General features: G+C 38.8%; 1 protein-coding gene across 1 annotated transcript; it reads right to left on the bottom strand.

The window, feature by feature from the left end:
* Positions 1-4,910: 4,910 nt before the first annotated feature.
* On the bottom strand, positions 4,911-25,546 carry LOC149022462 (uncharacterized). Its single transcript, XM_089150548.1, has 9 exons — positions 25,222-25,546; positions 23,356-23,519; positions 15,584-15,707; positions 15,365-15,494; positions 10,690-10,751; positions 6,203-10,574; positions 6,015-6,101; positions 5,803-5,919; positions 4,911-5,704 (listed from the first exon to the last, which is right to left on the bottom strand). Exons 1-9 carry the CDS (start codon positions 25,374-25,376, stop codon positions 5,657-5,659), a joined length of 5,259 nt encoding a protein of 1,752 aa, XP_089006674.1. The 5' UTR covers positions 25,377-25,546; the 3' UTR covers positions 4,911-5,656.
* Between the last annotated feature and the right edge of the window lie 1,340 nt (positions 25,547-26,886).

The following is a 26,886-nucleotide window of genomic DNA, read 5'->3' as shown; positions in this document are numbered from 1 at the left end:
TGCTTCCTTTTGGTTCGAGCGGAGGAGGAGACATTTGGCCTTTCCTCCATCGGTTTCTTCCCTTTTCCAGAAGCATCAGCCACGGTCCTGATGTTCCTAATGCCCCTGTAAGAAGGGTCGGGAGAGGGAATAGAAGCCTCTTGGTCAACAGTTAAGGCTCTAGGCGACCGTTGCTCAGCTACTACAACGGCCCTAGCGGCCTTCACTCGCAGGTTCTCAGGGTTCATTCTTAGAAGCACTGCAAAGAAGAACAAGAGTAAGAATTAAAGACGTATCACTTCAGTAAAATTAAAGGATGATGGTTAGAAGCTCACAATGAGCCAAGCCCCAGTACTGAAGGATGGAGTTATACTCCACTTCAAGTCCATGTATCTCTTTATACCATGGAATGGATTTGATCTTCCTGATGGCCGCCTCGTCTTCTTTGGATAAGGGAAGGCCTCGGTTATTCTCAAAATAGGAAGAACACCGCCTCCAGACGGTGGAAAAGTTGAGATCTGATGGAGGCACTCGACAGAAAAAATATCGTTCTCGCCATCTTTTGTGGTTGGAAGGGCAAGTTCCTTGGGCAAGAATGTTGCCCCTCCAATCAAGTTCAGCCTTATTGCGTTTGGACAGAAAAACCCAGCAGGGAGGATGGGAGATTGAAAGAATATGAAAGTGCACAAAAAGAGAAAGAGATGGCGTAACGCCAAGTTCAAAACACAAACCCAAGAAGCCGACGATGAGTCGACGCCAGCTATTGGGAAGGAGCATTCCAGGGCAAATGTCCCAGTGATTCAGAACAGCTGAGAACAAAGGATTAAAAAAGGGAAAGCGAACCCCGCTTTCCAGTGCATCTATATACAGGGAAAACTCACCCGAAAGGGTTGAATCAACCCTCTCATCAGGATGGGGAGCCCTAACCTGATAAGAGGAAGGAAAATCAAAATCTTGGATTGCTGAAAGAAGGGTTTCCTCCTTGTAAGAAGAGGGAACGAAGCCAGGTCCACCATTAGACCTAGAAGTTTGAAGCTGCCTAGGAGACTCGACAGTCACCCTAGGAGTCTTGGAAGATCCAGACTCAGGAAGGACGGAGGAAGTTTTAGCTTTTCTCCCTAAACTTTTCTAGGAAACTTCAGCAAATTCGAGCAGAGGACCAGTTAGGGTTTTGTTATCACTATCCGACTGTTCGGAAGGAAGGGAAGCAAAAGCTTCGTTACCACTACTATTACTGGCACTGGGTACCAGAGAAACCCTATTATCCGCCATTACTTGTTTCAGTAAGGTACAAAAGAAAACGACTGGAGACAGGAAGTTTAAACTTTACAGAAAAGACCAGTAAAACTTATTGATTCAGTGAGGCAAAAGCTCGAGAGCAAGAAGGCGCGAAGCGCAACGAAGAAGGTTCAAATTCCAGACAAGAAGAATGAAACCTATGAAGACAACGAACCGCTTTTAAAACACCCGCACGAGTGTTCGAACGATCGAGATTGAGTCAGCATCGACGGTCGAGATTAGAAGACGTTTTGAAAGTTTGAACTCACGAATCCAAAACAGGCATTCAGAAACCGTCGCTTGGGTTACGTGAGCCACGACAGATCGACTGCAAGGAGACACGTGGCATTGCCCTCACAACACTCGAGGAAAAGTGACCACCGCATTAAATGTGATATGACATTTAATGGAACACGCAAAGACTATTGCCTGACGAAGAACCCAGTTAAAAACCAAGCCCTCGGGATCGACCGAACGCTTGGTCTGGGGGGCTCGTGATATGGAGAAAATATGATCGAACCGGGTTCATACTTGGTTTGATCCTCGACCCCGGTCGAGACAGAGGGAATCGACTCGCTCCCGATCGAACCGGATCCATAAGATGGCTTGCTGAGGAAGAAAATTCAGCTACAAGCACGCCCTAATCCAACTTATGGATTAGGTTAATTACCCTAATGATGGCAGACTCAAATTGACGGCTGTTGCTTATCATTATTGAAGGGATAATCATCGCATAACCTAGAGGTTATCTCAGGAGTCCTCTACTAGTCCAAACTAATAGAAGTCTATCGCTCAACGGATCTAACTATTAAGATCCAACGACTACCCGAAGAAGGCTCGAGTACATCCAACGAAGGAGATTTGAAGGTACACTCTATATAAACCTCACTGGCTTACGAGGTGAGGGACTCAGACTCATACACACACTGGTAGACGTAAACTATCAGAGGCTTACGATCTAGATCACCTTTCCCAGTTCTTCATTCCTTAGCTCTGTGCTTCCAGCAGAGCCATTTGTGATTAAGTTCATCAACTGACTTAGCCTTCGGAGGTGTACTCCCGACCCCAGCGGTCGGGCCACGTCTGACGCTTTCGTTTTGCAGGTCATCACGAGGAGATCTAAGGGCTGAGCAGATTTTGGACGCATCACATACTATTATATAAAAGCATGTACTTCTATTTCATGGCAAATCTTTCACTTGATTACTGTATCCATTGTTTTTGTTCAAATATCATATTTTTTTATATTAATTTATCTATCATTTTATTTGTTTTTTCACAAATTCTTGGTACCCATTATATATATTTTCTTATTTAAATAATTAAAATCAAATCAAGAAATAAATTTTTCTCAGAAAAGAGAGTAAAAGATACATTTTCTTCTTCAATCTCAAAGAACCATCACTTCAACCACTAATAAAAGCATCTAGTCAAATAAGAAACATTTTTCTTTGAAAAGAAAATAAAAGATATTTATTTTTTATCAATGTTATACACAATTTTCCTTGTAAACAACCACTAGAAGCCTTCTTTTCTTTTTCTTTTTTTAAATATATAAACAAAGCCTATCTCAAATTAAAAAAGAAAAGTTTTCACAGAAATAAGAGTAAAAGATAATATTTCTTTCGTCCTTCTTTTCTTTTTCTTTTTCTTTTTCTTTTTCTTTTCTTTTTTTTTTTTCAATCTCAAACCACCTTCCTTATCTACTTTTTTTTTTTAAATATATCAAACAATCATCCCTACAAACCGATATCTATGTCTTTCTTTTTTATTTTCTATATTATTATTTTTCCTCTCAAATAACTTTCCTTATTAACCGCAATTTGAAGTTTTCTTTTCTTTTTTTAATAATTATTTACTCTTTGTAGCTTCTTTGAGATGGACACCCTAAACGACTCAAAGCCACTCAAAATGCACCTTTGTAGAGAAGATCAGTCACTTTCTCAGACACCTTTGAAGAGAAGATCGGTTAGCTATGCTGGTTTGTTTCTAATCACTGTAAGAGCAACAGCAGCACCAATGTTGTTATCTTTGTTCTGGTTCTTCTAGTTATTTTTTTCTCAATCTCTCTCAACTTCTTCAGATAAGGGAAGACGAAGTAAGGGTTTCTCTACAATTTCTTTCAACTTCCTCTCACGAAGGCAAGACAAATCAAGGGTTTCTCTCAATCTCTCTCAACTTCCTCAGTTTCAAAACAAGGTTTGTCTCTCAAAGGGAAGACGAAGGTTTCTCTCTCGAAGGGAAGACGGAACCAGGGTTTCTCTCGATCTCTCTCAACTTCCTCAGTTTCAATGATCTGTATTTTTAATTGGTATTGCTCCACAGAGAATTTTCTGAATTTTAATGTTTTTATTTTGGCTTGGACAGGTTAGCATACCTTCTATCTATGAGAATGGAATATTATCGGTGAATCATTCAAGTCTTTGTCACGGTAAGTTGCGCAATTCAAGAATATTTTTCGATGATTCAGAGGTACATTTGCTAGATGTGTTGTTTTGTGATTCAGAAGTACATCTACTAGATTCTAAATTGTTACTCAGGTGGTTTTTTGTGTACATCTCTCATTTATTGTTCTTCTTTCCTCCAAAATTATATTACAAGTAGAATATTTAATACTCCTGTATTTTAATTTTTTTAATGATAAACTACAGTTTCTTAGTAAAGTTCTTGCTTCTATCTAACTCTCGTAGACCCTTCTAAAATCTTATTGACAAAGTGTTCTATATTTTTAATTGGTATTATTCCATAGAGAATTTTCTGAATTTTAATGTTTTTGTTTTGGCTTGGACAGGTTAACATAACTTCTACCTGTGAGAATGGAATAGTATTGGCGAATCGTTGAAATCTCAGTCACAGTAAGATGAATTAGTACCAAACTTGACTAATAGCCATATATTTGAATGTTTACTCAAGTGCTTAGGGCAATTAAGAAATGATGCATTTCATTCCTGTGTTTTATAGGAAAATATTTCTCAATGTATGTCAAAATCCCTTTAACGTTTAAAGAATGCCCATTATATCTTCAATATGCCTAGGGAACAATTTGGAAAAGATGCCTATCTGCTAAGATGATCAAAAGTCCATTTTTTTGTAAAACCAACTTTAAGATATTCCTTTATTTGGGCCTAAGCTATGGGTTGGATGCCATATATATTTTAGTTGTTGAAGTTTCTAGATCTCTTCTCCAACACCATGATGAGTTTTCTATTTGTTCAGCAAGCATTGGTTAAGCATTGGTTATCTGCACACTCACATGTTGATTTTTTGAGTCTTTACACTTCAATTAAATGTAAAGTTATTTAAACATGTATTAGTCGTTTAATCCTGCTGTAAATGATTTTGGGATCATCAAATGAAAAAGATGGTCATTATTCTACTTCAAATTCGATAATAGAAATAGATACAACATAACATAAGATCCAAGGTCATTATTACAAATCTAGTAAAACATGAATATGATAAGCTGAAGCAAGTAGTTGATTTAGACGAATATAAAAACGTAAAATGTAAAAAAATCAAAATAGAGAACAATTAGATATGATAAATTTAATTAATCTTCATATGTATTAAATACTAAGATTTTTTTTTTTCTTTTCATTTCAATATCAATTTTTATTTGAATATACTATTTCAACCAAATTTCTTTTATTTATTTTATTATTATAGCACGATCTGTTTAGCGCATAAAGCACAACAAGCGACGTTGCACGTGCAATTTATATATATATACTATATTGAATACATCATGCCTTTCAAGTATTGGGAGATGAGTTACCATTTCTGATAGGGTTGGCAAAATAATCAGATTTGATGCTGAGACTTAACCCATGATCAACCAAGTCAAACCTTAAGATCTCAAAGGGTACCGCCATGCTCTGGGCAACTTGATATAAAACCACATGAACAGATGACTCATAGAATCATATATATAATAACTTATTTTTCCACAGCAAAACAACTAAATCTCCTACCATTTTCTACAGTTGAATCTCCTCTCTCTCTCTCTCTCTCTACATATCTATATTTGTATGGGAAAATGATACACCACTTACACGCTGGGGCACCCTGCCCCAAAGTCACGCACATATCCAGCAATCAACCCCACAAGCCTGAGGGATTCTTTCTCTGTTTGCATTCCTACTTTCTTCCTCTGGATAGATATACACAAACATGACAATACATCTTCCAATAGAAAAAGGAGGTTTTTCTCCTCTTCTCCTCTTTCTTTTTTTGGGAGATGCTGGGGGGGATGGGGGCAGAATATTATACAGGGATTGGAAGTAACTGAAATCTTCTTGCTTCTTTGAACAAGTTAATTTGGAGTGACTAGCACCAGAATGCAGGTTGCTTGCTGCTGGAGGCAATATTGGTATTCCTGTAGAGCCTGAGTGCAGGGTAATCAACAGTCACTCCATCTATCATCATCTTCATCACTCCCAGCTGTTGCCTGGATTTGATATTTTCAGAGCAAAACATTCAGAAGATTTAGAAGAAATCTTCGGTAAATTCACTAAGAATATATATCATTTATCATCAGAAGCCAACCTGGCGAATGGCATTTGCTTTCTCCAAAATAGCAGCAACCTTCAAGTTTGTTCTAGGACCCTGAATGCTAGGTCGCATTGTGAGCACTGGTCTTGCCGCAGGTTTCAGGTTGAAGGACTGCAAACCAAAATGAAAGTTCAACTAGGGTGCATAAGGAAGGAGATTTTGAAGTATTAGTACAACCAAAGTGTGCAAACTTTCTCCACTCTAACCTTTGCTCTTATCTGTTCCAGCATTGAAACCCTCTCATCCATCTTATGTTCAATCTGAGGACGAGCCCGCTCTGTCACCTTTCTCAACTGCACCATAATTAAATAGTAAATATACAATAGTTGTATTCTCTAGCAGACACTGCATTAAGTTAAAAAGTAAATGAGGGTGAATGTGAAGAAGTAATTACCGTGCTTCTGTCATGAGAGGCAACAGCTTCAATTAGAGGATCTCTAGGTCGCGGTTGCTTCTTAGGAGGTTTGCCATTTGGAACCCCAACTTCTGTACTTGGGAACAATGTAGATGCATTTGAAGGCATTTCTCCTTCCAATGTAAATGAACTATCTGCAGATTCCTCATGCTTTATATTTGAAGTAAATGACTTCAGAGATTTTTTCTCTTCTATGATTGCTGGTGCAATTGAGTTTACAGCTTCGTCCTCTTCTATTATCGGCAGTGCAGATGAGTTTAGAGGTACCTCCTCTTTTATTATTGGAGGTGTAGTTGAATTCAGAGGCTCCTCTTTTACAGTTGGTGTTGCAAATGAGTTCAAAGATTCCTCCTCTTTTACTGTTGGTGGTGCAGATGAGTTCAGTTCCTTTACTGTTGATGGTGCAAATGAATTCAGGGATTCCTCCTCTTCTAAGATTGGTGGTGCAATTGAGTTCAAAGGTTCCTTCTCTTCTGCAGTCGCTGGTATAATTGAGTTCAGAGATTCCTCCTCTTTTATGATTGATGTAAATGAGTTCAGAGATTCCCACCCTTTTACTGTTGGCGGTACAGATGAATCCTGAGATTCCTTCTCTTTTATGGTTGCTGGTGCAAATGAGTTCAGAGATTCCTCTTTTGTGATTGGTGGTGCAAATGAATCCAGAGATTCCTCCTCTTTCACAGTTGATGATGCAACTGAGTTCAGACATTCCTCCTCTTTTATGAACAGTGGCACAAAAGAGTTCAGAGATTGCACCTTTTTAATGATTGGTGCTGCAGACGATTTTAGAGGCTCCTCATCTTTTAGAGTCCCATCTTTCATATTTGATTCTGGTTCCTGCAGATTTTGAAGATCACAGGACTCCTGTAAAGCATCATCAGGGAATCTTACTTCTTCAGTAGCTGGTGCAGCAGAAACTGAATTCAAACTAGGCTGCACTTTTTCTTCCACTAAAGGAAGCAAATCAGGTCCATGCTCCTCATCCCCAGTAGCAGGCAATGGCAAGAATGGGTTTAGAAGCTGGCTATCTTGCACCTCTGAAGTTTGTGAACCCTCCATATCATTTGCATCACCTACCACAGCAGGCAATTGGGATGATAATGGTTTCAAGTCAAGGTGAAGCATGTCTTCCCATGATGCCTTGGAACCATGTCCAGGCCTCCCACCTCTGGAATTCTGTAGTAAAAATGGGTTCACAGGCTGTACATTGTCCCCTCCTAATGGTGTGAAACCTTGAGGTGAGAATGGGTTTGGACTGGTTTGCACTTTTTCTCCCTCTGCTGTAACTGAGCTATGTTGGAACTTTCCAACCCTCCATTGGAGAGGAGGTAGAGGTGGCAGCGGTGGTGCTTCCAAATCAGCATGAGCAACATTCGCTTCTTGCAATGTCTGTCGCTTTGATGACTGTTCATGGTCTGCTCCAGACAACATGCCAGAGCTAGGAAAGCTCGTAGTGAAGGGTTCTATAGTCTGCTTAAAGGTCAACATATTATGGCTGGTCGGCACCGACAGAAAATCTAGAGATTGCTTGTAAGGGCCAATGCAAGAAAACTCAGTAGCACCATAAGAAGAGCCATCTGGATCTCTGTGTTTAATACGTTCTGTTTCCTCAAACCAAGAAGTTTTGGATGAAAAACTCTGGTAGCAATTCTGATCCCTGCCCTTTAGTGATTCTGTTTCATCATCCAGAAGATTGGATAGTAGATGACTGTCTCTTTCTCCATCCAAAGACTCCACAATAAGTTGACGAGATTCTAATATGGGGGCTTGTTCTGAAGAAGTCCTTAGCTGTAGGTTGGATAATGAATCACAATTGGGATCTTCTGCACTCTCAGAAGGCTGGATTTGGTGGGCAAATTGAAATTGTTCATCCATTTCTTCTGAAGATTTAGGAACCTCAGCGATATCCATGGGATGCAAATGACCTTCGGGATGTCTAACTGGAACCAAAACATGGACGTCATATGGGAATTCAGAACTGGCAGGACCATGGGACTCTGAGCTATATACTTGAGCATCCAAGTTTAGGGAAGCAGCTGCTGGTTGATTTGTTTCATTTTGAGCGTCTTCCCTGTTGATAAACTCTGGATTGGGAGTCCCAGCCGTGTCCAGTTTACACTGTTCTGAACCTGCATAATTAAGACATTCTTCATGCAACTTCATCTTAATCATAATCTTTGATGAAGAACCAATCTGATTTGGATAGTCAGCAGTATCTGAAGCATCAGCCTCTGCATGAGCTGTCTCAGTAATCAAATTGTCCAACACTGGGTTAACTTCATTTTCTATATCGTCAACATTTCCATTGTTAGCAGGACATTTATCTTCCAGCTCTAAGTGATTTCTAGCTGGGGAACCAATCAGATGCTTAGAAACAGAAGCATCTCCATCATCAGCCTCCGCATTCACTCCCAAAGATTCCATATTGTCCAACTGTGTATAAATCTCACTTTGTAAACCATCCCCGTTCCTGCTGCCTGGAGGGCATTCTCCTTCTTGTTTTACGTAATTTGAAGAACCAATAGGCTTCTGACACATAACACTATCTGCAACTGCCTCTGGGTGATTAATGCCGGTGAAACCATCCATTTGCAAACTATTATTAGCCATTGATGCAGCCTTTCGAGAGTCAGCTGTAAAATTAATAGTAGGAAATTCACCAGACGAAGAACCCTTTCCCACTGAACCACCAGAGTTTGATTGGACTACGTCAAGTGTAGGCTCATCAACAATCCCACCATCAGGCGTATTAAGTGACAGTTCCAGATCATTGTACAATGATTTCACCCAAGAACCCCCACTACCTACTTCAAAATACATTTGAGGTGGAACCTCTTCTGATGCCACATACTCTGGGATTTCTGTTACCAAAGATCTATCAGATATCATATCATCCAGATCATCAGTATTCGCAGCAGCTTGTAAACATTCAGGTAGCTTATTAATTGAACAGACTTCAACATCCAGCCGTTCCAAGCCAGAAAGATGCTTTTCTGTGGCCAAAGTAACTGAATGTTGTAGATCATTGTTTCTTTTAATATTATCAGTACGAGCATCTTCAGTATTGTAATTTGTTGGAACCACAAGGCCTGAGACGTCAGATTGATGCAGTGAAGCATCAGAAGACAGTTCATGAGTTACATCATCAATTACTTCCACCAGTCGGTTTTTCTCAAATTCTTCAGCAAGAGTACCATCTTTCATCTTGGAAGCAAAATCAGATAAATTAGTTGTGCAAGGTACATCATTCACCAGATTTTCAGTATCTTCCTCTGTATTTGAAGATGGACCTCCGTTTGCAACAGATTCTGACCCCTGTAACTGAAACTCATTCAAGTCAGCTCCTCGAATTAAATGATAAGAGGCAGTAGAAGTTGAATCAGTAACACAGGAATCAGGTGATGCTTCTACAACTTCAGAACCAGAACTTGCAATCTCTGATATTTCAATGCAAGAGCCACTGGGATCAACATACTCCAAAGACTCAGAGACCAAGGTATAATCATTTGCAGAGGGCTTCCTGGATGATTCAGTCATCATTTCAGTTGGGCATGTTCCAGCAGATGTAGCAACTTCAGATACAACATCATGACCAGGACTATATCTTCCATTTTTCAGCATGTTATCTGATTCAATGGAATTTCCACTGGAGTGGGAGTCTGAAAATCGATCTTGATGTTTCTGCTGTTCTTCTTTTGTGTCAGAATCCAACCCAAGTTTATTGATGTTGGAGAAGCCTTGATCATTATTCAGTCTTCTATCAGTGTCCGTCTCCATTTCAGACTCCATGGTGGGAAGGGCATCCAAGTAGCTGTCCACCTCACTGGTGATATCATCAGATCGGTATCCATCATCACTAGCTTCTTTATGGTTTTCAACATCAATCATTAATTCCTTTTGATCCTCCAATTTATAAAGGCTGGAAGGATGTTTACCTACCTCAATATCACATACTGGCTCATGCAACTTCTCTATAATGCCTTCCTTGCCAACATCCTCATGCAAGTTATACATGGATTGATCTAATCCTGCTTCCTGTCTCTCATCAGATGAATGTGAACCTCTTTCTCTCCACATTAATTTAGAAGCAGGACTACCAGTGCTGATTTCATGTATTTCAAGACCATTTTCACACATATTACTGGATTCTGTATTCAGCTGTGGGAGAACTAAGGAATTTTCGCAAGAAATCCTTCTCTCTGGTGAATTGGTCTCTACAAATCTCTCCATGTAGCTTTTCCCTATGGTTGAGTCAGAAGGAAATCCACTCAACTGTCTCTTCTTCAGTTTCACACGCTGCACAAGGGAATTATTATCCGAATTACGCTCCTCTGAAAGTAACTGATGCAATCTGCATTAGTGAAATGTGATCTGAGTCATCAATTAACATTCCAAACTTCAAGGATCTTGCAATTTAACAACAAGAATATGTAACTCCATGATCGTGAAAGGAATTCAAAACTCACTTAGAATGTGATGTAGGATTAAAATCTAGATTCTCTCCATTCCTCCAGCGTGATCCTTTCTTCTGCAAGGAGATTGAATTTTTAAATTCCCATTAAAAATACTACGGATAATTAGCTAATGTGTGTGCAACATATTGCACAATTTTCATCAGTAGTAAGACAACTATTGCCTTTGCATGGGTTTCGCATTAATGATTAATAGAGATACAAAAACAGAACTTTTAAATCATGAATAAAGAATTAGATACGAAGCACCACGTTCATCAATTATATCCACTAATAAGAAAATAAAAAAATTTGGATAACATTGAGAAGGCGAGACCACATTGTACCTATGTGCAGACGGCCAGTTTCTTTAATATGACACCATATAGCAAAGTGATGATGCCCCCCTCTTAGGTCAGGCTGTAACCTAAAACACAGCAATGGGCAATCAACTCTTTAAGGAACATATGTCAGGGCTACAGAGGGCAAGAAAGCTAACCCAATAGATGACAAAAGGGAGCCTCTAATGTCCGCCGACCTGGGGTAGTGTCACCATCACTCTGGCCCCCTCCTCCACTCCTGGTCAGACCTATTTTCCCACCAGCATCCTTCTCTTAGAGATGGCTATCCCCTGCATTATGTTCCCCTACCACAGTAAGTGGCTTAAATGTAGCCCATCACGAAATCTATCTGGTCCAGGAAGCACCCAGAAGAAACAATTGCCTGCTAGGGCATCACGGGAGCTTTCCAAATTTTCCCGATTTTCAAGGCTTATCTCACCAAATAATGCTTCTGCAGCTTTCAAACATCTCTTTTCAGTAACGATGACTTCATCTTCAAGTTCTTTGGTGTTGGTGACAGATGACAAGCACTTGAAGATGGTCCATGGAATGTTGGTAGGAACTTGAAAGCCAAATATTTCTAGGCAATGGGACTGCTACCTTCATTTGATATGTCTAGACCTCTGCTCCCTTTCCCATGGGTTGGAAACCCCTTGCACTTCTGGTTTGCTGATAGCCGGAACAGGGCAGGTCCAGTGCTTGATATTCCACTCTACTCCAATGGAAAAACCAAACGACCACTTGTCTTACTCCAGAATCTGTGTAGGAGCCTCACTGATTCCCCTCTGCCAAGTTCCATCTTGGTCATCGATGATGAAGGCTTCTCCTTCACCCACCCTGTTCGTTATGACAGGATGCCTCCCCACTACGCCTCTTGTAAGGTTTTTGGTCACCCATCCGGTAATTGATCCAACGATCCCCTTCGCAAACTCTCTATTCTCTCCCCTGTTCCACCTTTACCTTCAATCCCTCAGCCACTATCATCTCCTCCCAACCTGTTCCTCCTCCTTAGCACTTCCCCTACAACCGCTCTAGCTCACCAAGCCTACGTCAGCCCAAAAATCGCCATCGTAGAAGACATCAACATCTTCTAGTTTGCCTTACCAACTCTCCTCTCACTGTCAGCCCATCATGGTGGTGCCCCCTGCAACTGCTGGGCAAAACCCTTTTGCCCCTTTGAGATCCCCATAATACATAAGAGATCCATGGATTGGTTAATCACAACAAAAGAATATTCAAATCTGAAACTTAAATTTCAAGAATAGGAGAGTGATAAGCCCCTAATAGCTCGAGTGTACAGGCACAAGAAGAGAAGGAGCAACACAGGATCAGTATTACTCTTAGCTGCAATAGCAGATCAACCTCAGCTAAACACTTGGGAGATAAACTCAGTAGGGAGGGATAGGTGGCAATAGGAGATTGGGCAGCAGCCGTACCCTTTTGCATATGACAAGGGGCAGAGAAGGTGGTCCAGGTGGCAAGAAAGTATTGGATAAGGAATAGCAGTTAGTTAGGAGGGTTTTGGTTACATAAGAGCAGAGAGGGAAAGGGGGATTTATGCATGCAGTCTGTAAGTGAAGCAAGGAAGCCTTGCAGGGGATAACTTAGCTCTCAGGTGAGTTGTTAGGGTCTGCATTTTCCATTGCTGTAGTTACGTTTTTTATGTTAACAGAAGCTGCTAAGCAATCGTGTTACTTCTATGCTCTGTATCTGTTCATCAGAATATGAAGTAAATGCACAACTGTCTACCTATCTCCTGCTGCTCTATTTCTTATACGTTCTACAGCTCCATTGTTTGCATTTGATTGAGAGCTATATGCTGTGTCTGCTGTAACAAGGTGATAAGGGGCTTATCAGAGAACTTCAATTGCAGAAAATTAGAGACTCAGATCAGACTCCAAATCAAGGTTGGAGGTCAGTCTCAGATGTCTCAATCCCCAAAATATAACTTTGTTCCAATTGTTAGATCCAAGATAAATTAATCTTCAGTCTGGAATCACGAGATTTGTATGCAGCAACTATAGCTAATCAATCTCCTGCTTTCATTCCGTTTGGAATCTAAAAGCAATCTGAAAGCGGATCAGCAAATTTAGGAAAAATCTTGTAAAATCATATCAGTAGATCAAATAAAAAATAGAAACAACTACTAATCTAGAGTTGTCGGAACTTGGGACATTGTAAAGACTGCATCCCGGGACAGATACAGTTTACCAGCATCTGAACACAGATCTGTATGACCAGACAGTCCAAACATGAAGGGTACGGAACCTGATATTTCTTCTCAGCTGGCTGAAGAGCTAAGCCTTCCAAAGATAGAGGTTCAAGCTGTATCGCAGGGCACTAAACCCAGCACATTCATTTCGAGCGACCTTGAACTTCAAAAGCTAACCTATGTTTGATGGTCAGATCTATCACAGTTAAGGACTCAAATCGTACAGAAAATAAGCAAAGAAACAGAGTTTCCACGAGTTATCTGTGATTCCTCAGATGGATCAACCTTAATAGAACATGTCGAGTATCAGTTTGTTGAAGAAGTATATTCAACTCAAATCAAGGAACCAAACACAGGTCAGAAGACTGATAAGGAATCTAGAAATAGTATGTTACTTGCTGAAAACAAAGTGTAAGAAAAAGATTGTTCACTAATGGCTTCTACGCCAATAACTTGGACCAATTTCACTGTTTCCAAGGATCTCCCACCCTAAACAGAATCTCACAGCAGCTCCATAGAATAAGGCAAGAAGAACTCTATTAATCAAATCGCACTCAGGTCCATACAAGCTGTGTTTCCATAGAAAAGCCAATAAAGATTCCCAACCGCACTAGGAATGTAAATTCTACTTGCAAATAGCACCATGACTCAAATAGGAGATATAATTCTCAAAGGAAACCGCAAACACACACAGGTGAGACAGATTTGAACTACTTATGACAACTTCAAATAAATTGCTGCCTAAAACAAAGGACACTAACTGGGCTAGACTAAACCCACCAGCTGGCTGGACCAAACCAGGCTGGTTCTTCTTCTAGCAGGAGTAAGATATTCCTTACCTTCATCATGGTCTATACCATGATATTGGATTATTTAGCAGGTAATTTTAGCAGCATACTCGGGAAAGAGTAAATTTTGATTTAGCCAATTAGCCCTTAAAAGCACAATGCAAAAATTTGACTTCGAACCCTAGGCTGTTGGTCTACACCATAGATGAGGTAGTCCACTCAATATTTAGAACACATATAATTTTAGAAAAGATGTAAAACAGCTTAAGATAGCACTAGGAATTAGAAAATATTGAAGCATATACCATTCAAGAATTTGACACCATATTCATAATCAAACACAACTTCTAAGTAGTGACAACTAACGAGTCCTGCCCATTTAAGAGTAACTTGTACTGAAATGAGTGTTGGGCTAGAAAAATATAAAACTTATTATAAACAAATTTAAATCAATAAATAAATAAATAAACACCTCCTCCAACAATCATTGGACATTGTATCACACATAAGACTTTCATAGTCAATAAACAAGGTTAGATCATGAAACTTGAAAAAATTTGTTTTTGAGAAGTAATTTTTACCTAAAAGTATTCTTGAGATGCAACTCCCAAGAGAGATGTTGGAGCTTCATTCTTCAGTTGGATGTGAGATTTGCCAACAAATCTCACTTTGTACAAGATTTTCCTTTCATAGCAGACCAACAGAGGTGAGAAGGGTTTTTTATAGTTAGTCCAGACAGAGACGTGTGGTGAGATTTCGATGAGATATTGAGATCTAGGCAGAGGTATTTTAATTTTTATGTTATCCATTATGATTTCGATCAAAATCTACCAAAACCAAGTTAATATCATGATCTTGTGGAGATTTGGACAGGCGTACCATGCTTGTAGGTGGATTACCAACCAGTTTCCTAAAACTAAAGTCATGGGGAGAGGCAACCAGGAAACAATCTCTGGAAACGTATACATCTAAGCTGCAACTCACTTTCATATTGGCAACAGACTAAGAAGTCAACTAGGCAATGCTAAACGAATTGGAAAAACAAGTTACCCTAGACCATTAAAGGTATCTATGGCAATGACATTGTTGTCAAGATTCCCTTCTGACTACCTAGTACATAGAACAAGAAAAGAACCATGAGGATTACTTCATTACATAAAGAGACAAGGGAAGAATAACTTATTCCCGATATCACAATGGGATGACTGGAACAAGCAATCCTCTATGCCTGTATCAAGTCATAATACTATTATATATTATACATCAAACAACATTCACAGGATAGCCCAACATCATTCTAAAGGCCCAGTATGCTATTGACCATAAGTTAAGTCTGTTCACTGCCATACCTTGAACTTACGAGCTTTCTTTTCCCTTTGGATATCTGCTTCCATTGTCTCAGAGGAGGTAAATTCCATTTTAAAGAATGATGGGTCAGAGTATCGCTTCAAACATGCTCCAGCACCAGCAACATCAAACCTATGTGAATAGAGGAATGAATTATATAAAAAGGGGAAAATTGTATATGTTCATACTGCTTGACTCCAACAAAAATCAAGTAAACTTACTTATCCAGCAAGAATAGCCGCGGCGGACCTCGACATTCTTCATAAGAACCCATAACACATCGAGGCAAATCTTCTCGAGTGATGAGATTTTCATCCATTCTCATATTAGGATGCCAGTCAACACCTGCAAGAAAGTTGTGCCCATGGAATGAAGATCCAAATTGGACTTTTCTCTTTCTCCAATCACAGTATCTCATAAAATACAACTGAAATTAATCCCTTCAAACAAAAAGGTCAACTGGGTTTATGCAATGAAGATTTCCACTATAGTATGCATGATTACTAAAATATAAAAAAGTCTACTCCTCTGGACAAGAAGGTCGCACAGGTAGAACCATGCAATGTATAAACCCCATAGAGGTCATGGTAGAAAGCCAAGTCTAGGCAGTGGTCAAGCACTTTGATGCCTAGACGGTCAAGTCATGCCCTATGGTCTGGTTCAAAACACACAAATTTTACCTATTAGTTTTAATTTTAATGGGGAATTGTGGCAAATAATGTATTCTTTCCTTTTTACTTAAAAATATGAGGTCGTCTTCATATTCTTTATAGTGGTAAGAGTGCAGTGGATGGTGGTCACAGTGGCTGCCTTGCAACCTTTCTAGCAGTAGTGCTAGCTGCTACAGCCACTTCCATTTTCTGTTCTTTGGATTCTTTCCCTATTTAACTATTCCTTCATGTTCTTCACATTTCCTCCCTCTTCTTCTCATCTTTCCTCATGAATGGTTAGCTCTAACTTCTGCTTGTGTTTCTACACTCATTCATTAAAAATAAAATAACAACAATTCATGATATTTGATTGTCATGAAATCTCCTCCTTATCCATAAGATATACACAAGAAGAAAGGGCAGAGAAGAGAGGAAAAGAACGGAGTAGGCTTCACAGATTTTCCTACCATAGTTGAATTAGAGTCAAATGAATCTTTCCCATAATGAAATCTTGAGGTTCCATTAAAACCTTAATGTTCACTGCCTACTTGAATTGGCCACTCAGTAGATTATAATGTGTTAAGAGCTCATTTAGTATGGGTTATGGGTACCTCATTAAATAGTCTTTGTTTTTTACATCAAGGAATTATTATGTTAGATGGGGCGTTGATGTGCAATCTGTCAAATTCTTTCAAGTTAGCACATACGGGGGAGAAAAATAAATTCTCTTCTAGCTACAGGTTCATCACTAAAATAAGTTTGTTTTTATCAAGAATAAGTCTTGGGTTGGGTTATGCACATGTTGTTGGTCGTTTGATCACATGGGTTTTCAATGTTCTAGATCCCCTTTATGGGCCTATACTACAGGTAACAAGGTCGCGGAGCGGGTTTCTTTACTTGGTTTGTTTAAAGTTGTTCTGGGTTAATTCAACTGAGCTGGTTCTATGAGGTTCAATTTAAATTGGTGATCACTGTTATAGTGGGAGTTGGATTAGGATGCAGCAAGTCTGGTACTATTTCGAGTCTGTTCCCTTTGTTATTTCACTTTTCTAGTCAGTAGGTTATCCAATATATTAACGATTCAGTAAGGCCTTCCTTTTTAGTACAGGAGTCCATCTTTTCAGTCTGTTATATAAGATTGCAAGAGGGGCAAGTATTGGACACTTTTTTCTTGTGTTTGATCAAGGCTGAAGGAATCTGTCTTTGATGCAGTTGACACCTTGCATCCTTGCGGTGGTTATCTTTTGCACCTCCACTAATATTCTACATTCAAGCAATCTGATATCCAGGTTCCCCTCATCAACTAGTCAACAAAAAATTGAAATTTTGGAAATGATTAACATATCATGGTTCACCAATGTCCTGAAGCACATATGTCAAAGAATCTGTCTGAGACATGGGATGAGTAGACTTTGTGACTATGGTTCTTCAACAATAGCAAGTATGGATCATCCAGCGCCCTAGACTGTCTTTTTATAATACCAAAACCCTATATCCCCCTTTGTTCTTCTTTACACCCAATCCCTAAACATCACCCACTCCTAATTGACCATCAAAACAACCTCATAACCAGATTGAATTCCCCTCTCACCCACTAGGAAAATTGATCAAAGCCTTGTACCAATCTGCACATCCAAACCCTAGGGACTCCATTCTCCTCTGTTTTAATAAGGATTGATTTTGCAAAAGAAAAACAAAGAGGCTAGGGGGATGGTCTAGGTCAACATTGGGTCTATCAAGTGCAGCTATCTCAGCTGTTGGACATGGATTATAAGCAATGGCACCATTGCCTGATGTCCAATGGGAGCTTGCAGTGTTTACTGATGAGCTCAAGGATCTAAATCACGAGTGGAGGGTCATGTCTATTACAGATTGTAATTGGGTTCTCATTCCTAAATGGGTTTATGGTTAGGAAGGAATGCCTTCCTTAGTTGGGATCCCCTACCTCATTTGGGTTTTAGGGCATTGCCTACTCTGTACTATATCCTCTTCTATAATCCAAAATTTTGACTTACCAAACAAAAGGAATCGCTTGCAAATCCAGTAAATCTAATCTTATATTGCAATAAAAGGGGCTATTTATAGCTTGGCCAAAGCTTTCCAAGAAATAGAAACCATTGTCCTAGTAACTAGCAACAATAGAATCTAAAAAAAATAAACTAGATTTAGGAACCACCAGGCATTATAATTCAGCAACATGCAAAAATAACCAAAACAGAAATCAGCATAAGCATCTAAACCTCTGGAGAATAAACCCCCATGTAATGTGATCTTGGGCCCACAAATCTTCTAGATTTCCCACTTAAGTCAAATTATGGGGCTGACATTGTTCACTTGGACAGTGTTTCTGCCTGTTTTGGCCCTTTTAGAAGACCAGCTCGGCACATTGAGATGGTTTGAACTGGCCACGTTCAGTCCTGGTCAATTCGGTCCTAGTTCCATTGTCAGGTTTCTTATCATTCCTCTGTTCAGCCTTTGATTCTACATCAGTAACCCTACTCCTAATGTTGCTGCGGACTCATTCCAGCATACTTTCATCCACTAAACTTAATGTAACCTTCATTGGAGGACTCCCCTTCATCAGCTTCACCTAATCCAATTTGTCTGAAATCCTCTGTTTTGACCTAGCCTAACTACCCAATTCATTGCAGATCCTGGTTATCGGCTTCTAGTTGAATTCCTACATGTTTCTTGCACATTTTTCTCTTTGTGTCCTCATCTGTCCTCTTTCTTTGCCTCTTTTTCCATCCATCTGGTTTTTTTCCTACATTAGTTTAATATGTGATCGAAGTTGATTTGAGTTCACCAGCATCTTGTCTCTCCATCAGGTGTTGCTTTTTCATCAACTCTTATTCCCAAGAACGTCACTATGGTCATGTCTGACCCAAAGTGGTATGAATCGTTAAGAGAGGAAATAATGGCTGTTGGAAAGAACTGTTTAGGAGCTTGTTGATCCACCAAAGGGATCCCCCTGTTGGATGCAGATGATTCTACTCAATCCAAGTACCAATCAGATGGCATGATCAAGGTATATAAGGCCAGACGGGTAGAATAATAGTCAACAGTCAGACATTTTCCCCCAAAACATATTCAATCAGAGACCTAACTGTTGGCAGCCAATTGAAGATGGCTACCATACTAGCCAGAAATGAAGAATAAATTCTTCTAGGGTTACTTGGAAAAGGAAGTGTATATGCAAAGGCCTATAGGCTTCAAGTTTCCCTCAATTGAAGGGAAAGTGTCTGAATAGAGAAGCCAGGAAAAAAGAGTTTATTGTAGCAAGATAAAGTGCAACGATGGATATTAGAGCCTGCAAGCTTCTATGGTTGAAAAGGTTAGTTCAAAAATTGGGGTTCGATGCCTAGGGCTCCATTTGGTCAGGGAGTTAAGGACCGATACATATCATACAGTATTATATAAACTGATATGTATTGGTGTCGGTTAGACAAACACGTCTCTTTTTAAATGAAAGAATACGTCTTGGAAGGTATCAAAATGTATCAGCCAATACACAGATATGCCAAATTCTATGGATGCATTAATATTTGTCAATAGTTACGTGCCAAGGTGCATTAACTTTTATTGAAATGTATCAATACATATTATTTTATATGGCTCAACAAATCTCCATACATACCAATATCATCAATGCAGTATAAAAAATCCACTTTCACTCACTGACTCGATACGACTTGTGTTTGTACAGAAAAATGAAGGAAAACTCTCAATCTCTAAAATCTTGTATCTTATCTTGGTTTTTCACATTTCTGGACAAAGAAACAAATCACGTAGTGCTACAACATCATCCAATACTGTTCATGGCCATAAACTAGCGCAACATGTAAGAAACCTTCTCTCTTATGACAATATCAATTTAATGCACTTGGTCATATATTATTCTCTAGTTAAGTGTTTATGCATGATGGTTGTTATATATTATTTTGATCCAAAAACTACATCAAGTGTATTTGTAGTCTTTAATACATATCTCCAATGCAATATGGTAGTGTACCTCACTTAAAAGAACCCAACTGATACAATACCCAATACCAATACTTTAGACCTTGTTTGTGATTGTCTTACAATTTACGACAACAAGGCTGCTATTAGTATGCTCACAATCCGGTGCAACACTACCGTACAAAGCCCAATAAGATGATCGGCCTTTGATTAAAGAAAACTTTATTCTGGCTACATTTGCTTCCTTTTGTGAAAATCATGCAGATAAGAGGCCAATTGACTGGAATTTTCACCAAAGGTATTACCTCTTCTCCAGTTTAGAACCCACTGAAGCAAAATGGGCCTGCATAAGGATGTCAAAACAAAAAGAAACCTAGATGAACCAAATAAATTTGTTTTTAACACATGGATTTTAAACTCAACTCCATTTAGATAAGTTTTGATTCAAGATCCTTTGGCTTTGTCAGGAAATGACCCAACCACCCTTGGGGAGATTGTTAGGGAAATGACCCAACTACCCTTGAAATGTTTTGATGATCACAAACACATATAGTTAAGAACTAATGATCCACTTGTGCTTTTAAGATAGACATATCAATTGTCAATATACAAAGCCAAACATGGTTATTAGAGCATCCGCCTAGGCGGTGCCTAGGCGGCAAAGCAGTTTTTGAACCGCTTAAATTGTTGCCACTAAACTAACGGGCTGATTTCTTGCCGCCTTTTGGGCCATATTGTAGCCTAGATGCTAAAATAACCGCTTTTTTTTACATTTTGTAATTTGAACATATTATTTTTTCTTTTTTTTAATCATAATTTATTCTACAATGTCGTATATAAATTTAAATATGTGAGCCATTTTGGAATCGAGGCCCAATTTGCAAATGAACTCCGAGGCCCAAAGTGCCTGTCGACAACAGAATGTGAAGCATGAGCCATATTCAACATTGATAATCAATGAATCATTGAATAAACAATGACTTGGAAATCGGAATAATGAGATCTATTAATTTGTCATGTCGACACTGTTTGGTTAAAAAAGGGGAAAATGGATACATCAATTCTGATTACTGATATATGCACAAGAGTACAAGACACTTATTTGGAGTCACACTATCATAGAGGTAAGTAAGAATGTAAAATTACTACTTTCATTTTCATTTTTCACATTGACTACAGATATAGTACATACTACATAATTATTGTTATGAATCTTATGATGCTTGATGAGATGAAGTTATGTTTTTAATCTTTTTTTGGATAATTTTTCATAATTGTGATTCTTGAATGTTTTATATTTTTATTTTTATGAATGTGATTGTTGAATGTTTGTTTAGTACTTTAGTTTATTATAAAAAATATTTGTTTTAAAAAGTAGTTATATTAAAAATATTGACTAAACCGCTTAGTCGCCTAAACGCCAAGACGGAGCCCCAGTCGCTTTGCCGCTTTAATAACCTTGAAGCCAAACACCCAAGCAAAGAGCGTACATTGCATGGAAGCAATTCAAGCATTGTGAAAAGATGGATTTTAAGGACTCAAGGTGTGGAATGCCAACAATGGACGTCCCCATGAGCAAGTACAAGTTCAAGGCTCAAGAATGACAGAAAGATCCTCTTGAAGACCATGGATATAGATTAGGAAAGTGGCACAAGTAATTGCATGCATTGTTCAAGCTAAGGATTTTATGAAACTAATCATCTGGGCAAAAGGGACTATTGGGTCAGTCTTTAAGAGTATCTATATCGTCAAATTCTTTCTAGAAAGCCCTAGAAGAGCCCACAGTTTGTGTGTTGATCGACTGTGAGCTAAATAAGCCTGGTCGACTGCCAACATTCCAGAGAGCTCACAGTACATCATGTGAAGACCACTGGTCAACTGTCATACCAACAGGCCCCACGGTCGATGGTCACGGCCGACCATCAATCGACCATGAAGCTGGCATTCTAATGGCTAGATTGAGCTAGTCGACCAGGGATACCTAGGGTCGACCGTAAGTTCAAATTTTGACCATTTTATATCTGTTGGACCCATTTTGACACAATTTTTTGGCTATAGATAGAGGTCATTATGACACTCCAAAGCACATATTCATGGAGGGAAAAAATCCTCATTATCGCGCCATCATTATAGCCTTATAGCCTCACTAATATTCAAATCCCTTTAGAGATTCATTCCCTATTATTGAAGAAGGCCACCCTTAAGGTCTTGTAAGTGTTTGGAAATTTATTTTCATTTATTTCATTACTTGTAATTGGGTACTCTTGCCCAAAATCAATGATGTTGTAAGGTGCTCTTGCATATACAAAGATTGTGTAAGAGGGTGTTGTGTCCCCTCCCTCCATACTAAAAGTGGACAGATTAATGATATTTTTATAGATGACTTGAAGGGAGCGGACCAAGATTCAATTGAATCGAACCACTATAGAATCCCTATGTTTTGTCTCTTAATGTTTTAATTTTTCATAGCAAAGACAAGCATGATTCACTAGTCTTCACCTATTCACCCCCCTCCCTCTAGGTTGACTTTCAGGTTTGAACCAGAACTGAACCGAATAACCTACTTAATCGAAACCCTAATTGAATTTTTTGTTTTCCCTTTTTAAGTCTATTATTTCCTTGTGACCATTTTCATTATGCAAATGGAGTTTCTTGGAACACAAGGCACTAACAAGCCAACAATAGACAGCCAAGCAGAAAAAATTATTTATGTTAATATCTTATCTTGTACAAAAATGCAACTACAAATAGAAGGCCCAAAATACAAGATGGGCATCTGAGTGACTTTCAGCCTACTGGGAATTTAAAGACAAACAAGAGAACCATTTGGTAAATCAAATAGAAACTAAGCTGTAATAACCTAATTTAGACCCAATTGGAGCCGTAACTTAAACCATACCAAGCGGGTTCTGGTTTGGTTTCAATTCTAGAACTGACAGATCACATCATCCATGGAACCAAACCAAACAACCAGAACCAAGTCAGTTGACAACCTTAGGCCTGTACAAAATTTAGGGACTTTGTAAAATTAGTTTTTCCTAACCTCTCTAGGCATTCTTATGTTAGTGGGGGGGGGGGGGGGGGGGTTTATGTAATATTATATGGATTTTCAAGTTAATAAACATAACTAGAGAAACAGTTCTCCCATTCCAAGCAATTCTGGCTCTTCTTCTTCATCCTCTATTTCATTGTTATTTTTCCTTTATTACTTTTAACTTAATCTCTTCCCAGCAATTCTAGCACTTCTCCAAAAAAAATAAAAAAAAATTTGTTTCTTTTGTTGTCGAATCAATAGTGCCTTATCTTGACCTCCCTAATAGATCAATAAAACCTGATGTCAAACATGTGTTGCAAATAGAAGAATTCTTGAAAAGCACAATGACCTGTATTCAGAAGGAATTGCGAATGACTAGTTTGAGTGAGAAATGCCTTCTCAATTGATGGAACTTCTGCCTCGAGTTGTTGGACACGGAGCATCAGTCCATGGCCTCTGGATGCAGTAGCCATCACTTCTTCATGCAGGTCATGGAATATCTGTGCAGCAAACCTGTTGCAAAAAAGACAGAAGAAATAAATCATAACAAAGAAAAGTTCAACACAGTTGTTCAAAAATCCAATACACAGGAAAAGGTTAAATATATCTATTGCTTTATAATCAAGTCAGAACAGAGGTTTGGAAGAGGTCTTGCTCCTTCTGTCTACATTGCAGGTCAGAGTCAGACTCAGAAAGAATACCAGAACCAATCCCCACCGGCCCCAAGTTGTTCACAACACAGAATAATCTTATATTGGTTGGAGTCAGTTCTCTTAGTTCTTCAAGGTTGGGGTAACATGAATTATGTTCCCTGCCCCCTCCCTCCCAAAAAAACCCACTTTTGATGTTTCCTTTTGATTTTTATTAATAAAATCTTAGGGGACTGACCAGGTCCCCATAAAATTTTTGGGTTAAAATAAATAGATAAATAAAAAAGAATTTCTCTAAGGATCTAACCAGAGTCCAGGAGTATGCATCCATAGCTGGCACTGCCCATTTCTTGATAATTCACACACATAGGGAGTGGTTACACGGATTAGTAGATTAGGGATGATGAGAGTTAAAGATCTAAATGTAAATAGCCCAACTGGGTGACTATTGACATCCAAACTACCACATTCTACTTCAAGCAAAATGCATTAACCTGATTGAGACAACTTTTCACTGTATCTCCCAGTGTGGAAACTCAAAAACCTTAAGTTTCTTGTACACAAGAATCAGGTGGAATGAATCATATAAGACATTGTTTCTACACATTCCAGAGAAATTGACATATTTTTGAATGTTCGGATAGTCATAAAATGTCACAAAGATGTATTTAAAATATAAGTCCACCAAGAATGCACAACACAAATCTACTCTAGAAAGAACTAGCACAAAAACTGTTCCTTTACCTTAAGCGTATAATAAACTATTCGAAGTATAAAGAGCATGATTGCAAATGAAAATAACAATAAGACGATCATCTCAAATTTTCAAATCTAAAATTCAATCTAATGACAAAGGGGCAACATGGAGGTAAAACCAAAATTTTCCTCTCTACTCACTCTCTTTGATTGTCAATGAAGTTTCCCTCCCCTCCCCAACAAAAACCCCACCCAGAAAAAAAATATGACGAAGGAAGAAATGAAAAAACAAAAACAAATTATCAACAGCGTACAACCTCATCCTTGGTTAAATAACAAATTTCATCAAAAGGCATCTCAATTCAAAAGAAAAATACAAAAAGAATGAGTTATATTTTACACAAAGTTCCAACCCTTCCCAACTGAGAGTATAAATTAAAATAGCAGATCAGATATTTGACCATAGGTGATTTTTTCAAAACATGGATATTACAATATCCAATCAGAGAGAACCCCAATTCTAACTTCGACTTCTACCAACTGTCCTTGAAACATCGACATACAAGCCGCAGAAACACGAACTGGACAAGGACCACTCAAGCTAACTATTTTACTACTTTCCCTAATTCTACAGATCTAAGATTCCAGACCAAATATCCCTACTTCCCGGTAGATAGAAATCTAGAGCTAGGAAATACGAAACCAAATTTTAGTTCTAGTCTGCAACTCAACGATTCATAAAGAAAAAACCCCAACTCAATCCCAAATCTTCCAAAGTTCCGTTCTAAGTAATAAAACCACAGCCACAGAAGTGACAGAACTAAACAAAATGTTACTAAAGAAGGAAATGTCTGAAAATAAAGACTCACTCAGAAAGGTCTCCCAACTGACGCAACAAACCGACAAGACCTGCCAGTGCGACACCTTCAAGCAGAGCTTCAGGATCATCTTTATCTGCAGCTCTGTAAAGCTCCGGATCCGCTAAACCATACTCATTCCTTATCTGGTACCTCGTTAACGGCATTTCGTTCCCAAACGATTAAAAAAACCCTAACTTTTCCAAGCTTCAGTCCTCCCTCACTTGTCCGGCTTCACCGCTACATTCCCACCATTAAAGCTGCAGAAGAAAACTCGCTCTGAAAACTGAGTCAAGAGAATTTTTATTGGATTCTGAGATTTTGTCGAAGCACAGGTGAGAAGTATTTATCCCGTTGCATTTGTTTATTAATTAAGACAACAAAAATAAAAATATTTACTGATACAGTTCGCTTTGATTTTCAATTCACTTCGCTTCTAGTGATACATAAGAAGTTAAAATACGCTTCCAGTATACTACGCACATAGGCGCCGGGTATTTTGTGCACCACTCGTAGCGTTTGGACACGCGCTAGAATCTAACCACTGGTCATGCTGGGACCAGGGGTACATTTGGCAATTTGACAATCTCGGGTCTTTTTACTCTCTTTCTTTTCGTTTTTTTGGGTAAAACAGCAGTTTATTAAAGATTAAAATCATGATTTTGGTTACAACCTAAAGCATCAAATAATAAACACCAAGTTAAAAACTGCAATCTAACTTGTAACAAGTTAAACTTCTTGCCAGTCCGTCCTTGTGTAAAAGAAAGATTTGCAATAAATGTAAGACATCGGTAAGTTGGGATTTTGTTTCAGGGATCAGAAGGATTTAAAAAAATTGGTAACAGTCACTGTAGCTGAGGGGATTAATAATTCCTACACAGAACAAGTATATGCACAATCCTTACAACTTGCCCTGTACATCGGCTCGCAGTAGCAATCGTTACATGACGGCTTCCCCATATCAGACATCCCCTAGAAGGGAAGCTTAGCTCATAAAGGCGGTAGTGCCAGAAACGAAAAGCACCACCCAACACCAAAGAAGGACGACACCAGAGTACAAGACCTAGCTAAAACGCAATCTAACCTGTAACAATTTAAACTTCTTGCGAGACAGCAGCTAGAAAGTTCCCCAATTTTTTAGATAGTATTTATGCACAAAATCTCATCATGAACTCTGGTGTTGTCCTTCTCTGGTGTTGGGTGGTGCTTTTCGTTTATGGCACTACCACCTTTATGAGCTAAGCTTCCCTTCTGGGGGATGTCTAATATGGGGAAGCCGTCATGTAACGATTGCTAACTGCGAGCCAATGTACAGGGCAAGTTGTAAGGATTGTGCATATATTGTTCTGGTGCAGAATTATTAATCCCCTTAGCTACAGTGACTGTTACCAATTTTCTTAAATCCTTCTGATCCCTGAAACAAAATCCCAACTTACCGATGTCTTACATTTATTGCAAATCTTTCTTTTACACAAGGACGGACTGCACTTTGATATTACATTTAACTCGTTCAGATGTTTTATACCCTTTGTTGTATTCTTGCATTTGTTATGCATCTCTGTTTTTGCTATATTTGTGCAGGTTTATATTTTGCATGCTCTGTATCCCTCTGAGTTCGACTTGTACTCTTCTTTCCTTCTCTACAACTGGGTAGGATTGAGTTTCCATGGCGCATAC

Source organism: Hakea prostrata, chromosome 3, assembly GCF_041222555.1.
Source record: "Hakea prostrata isolate BN-2017 chromosome 3, UWA_Hpros_2, whole genome shotgun sequence".
Classification (NCBI taxonomy): Eukaryota; Viridiplantae; Streptophyta; class Magnoliopsida; order Proteales; family Proteaceae; genus Hakea; species Hakea prostrata.
This window is presented reverse-complemented; position numbering and strand designations above follow the sequence as displayed.

Bases quoted from the DNA above. Each gene is read 5' to 3' on its own strand.
- LOC149022462 (XM_089150548.1), bottom strand. From the start codon at position 25,376: ATGCCGTTAACGAGGTACCAGATAAGGAATGAGTATGGTTTAGCGGAT. The intron at 6,102-6,202 runs GTAATTACTTCT...ATTATGGTGCAG, and splicing joins CCTCTCATGACAGAAGCACG to TTGAGAAAGGTGACAGAGCG. The intron at 5,705-5,802 runs GTTGGCTTCTGA...TATCAAATCCAG, and splicing joins AAGCAAATGCCATTCGCCAG to GCAACAGCTGGGAGTGATGA.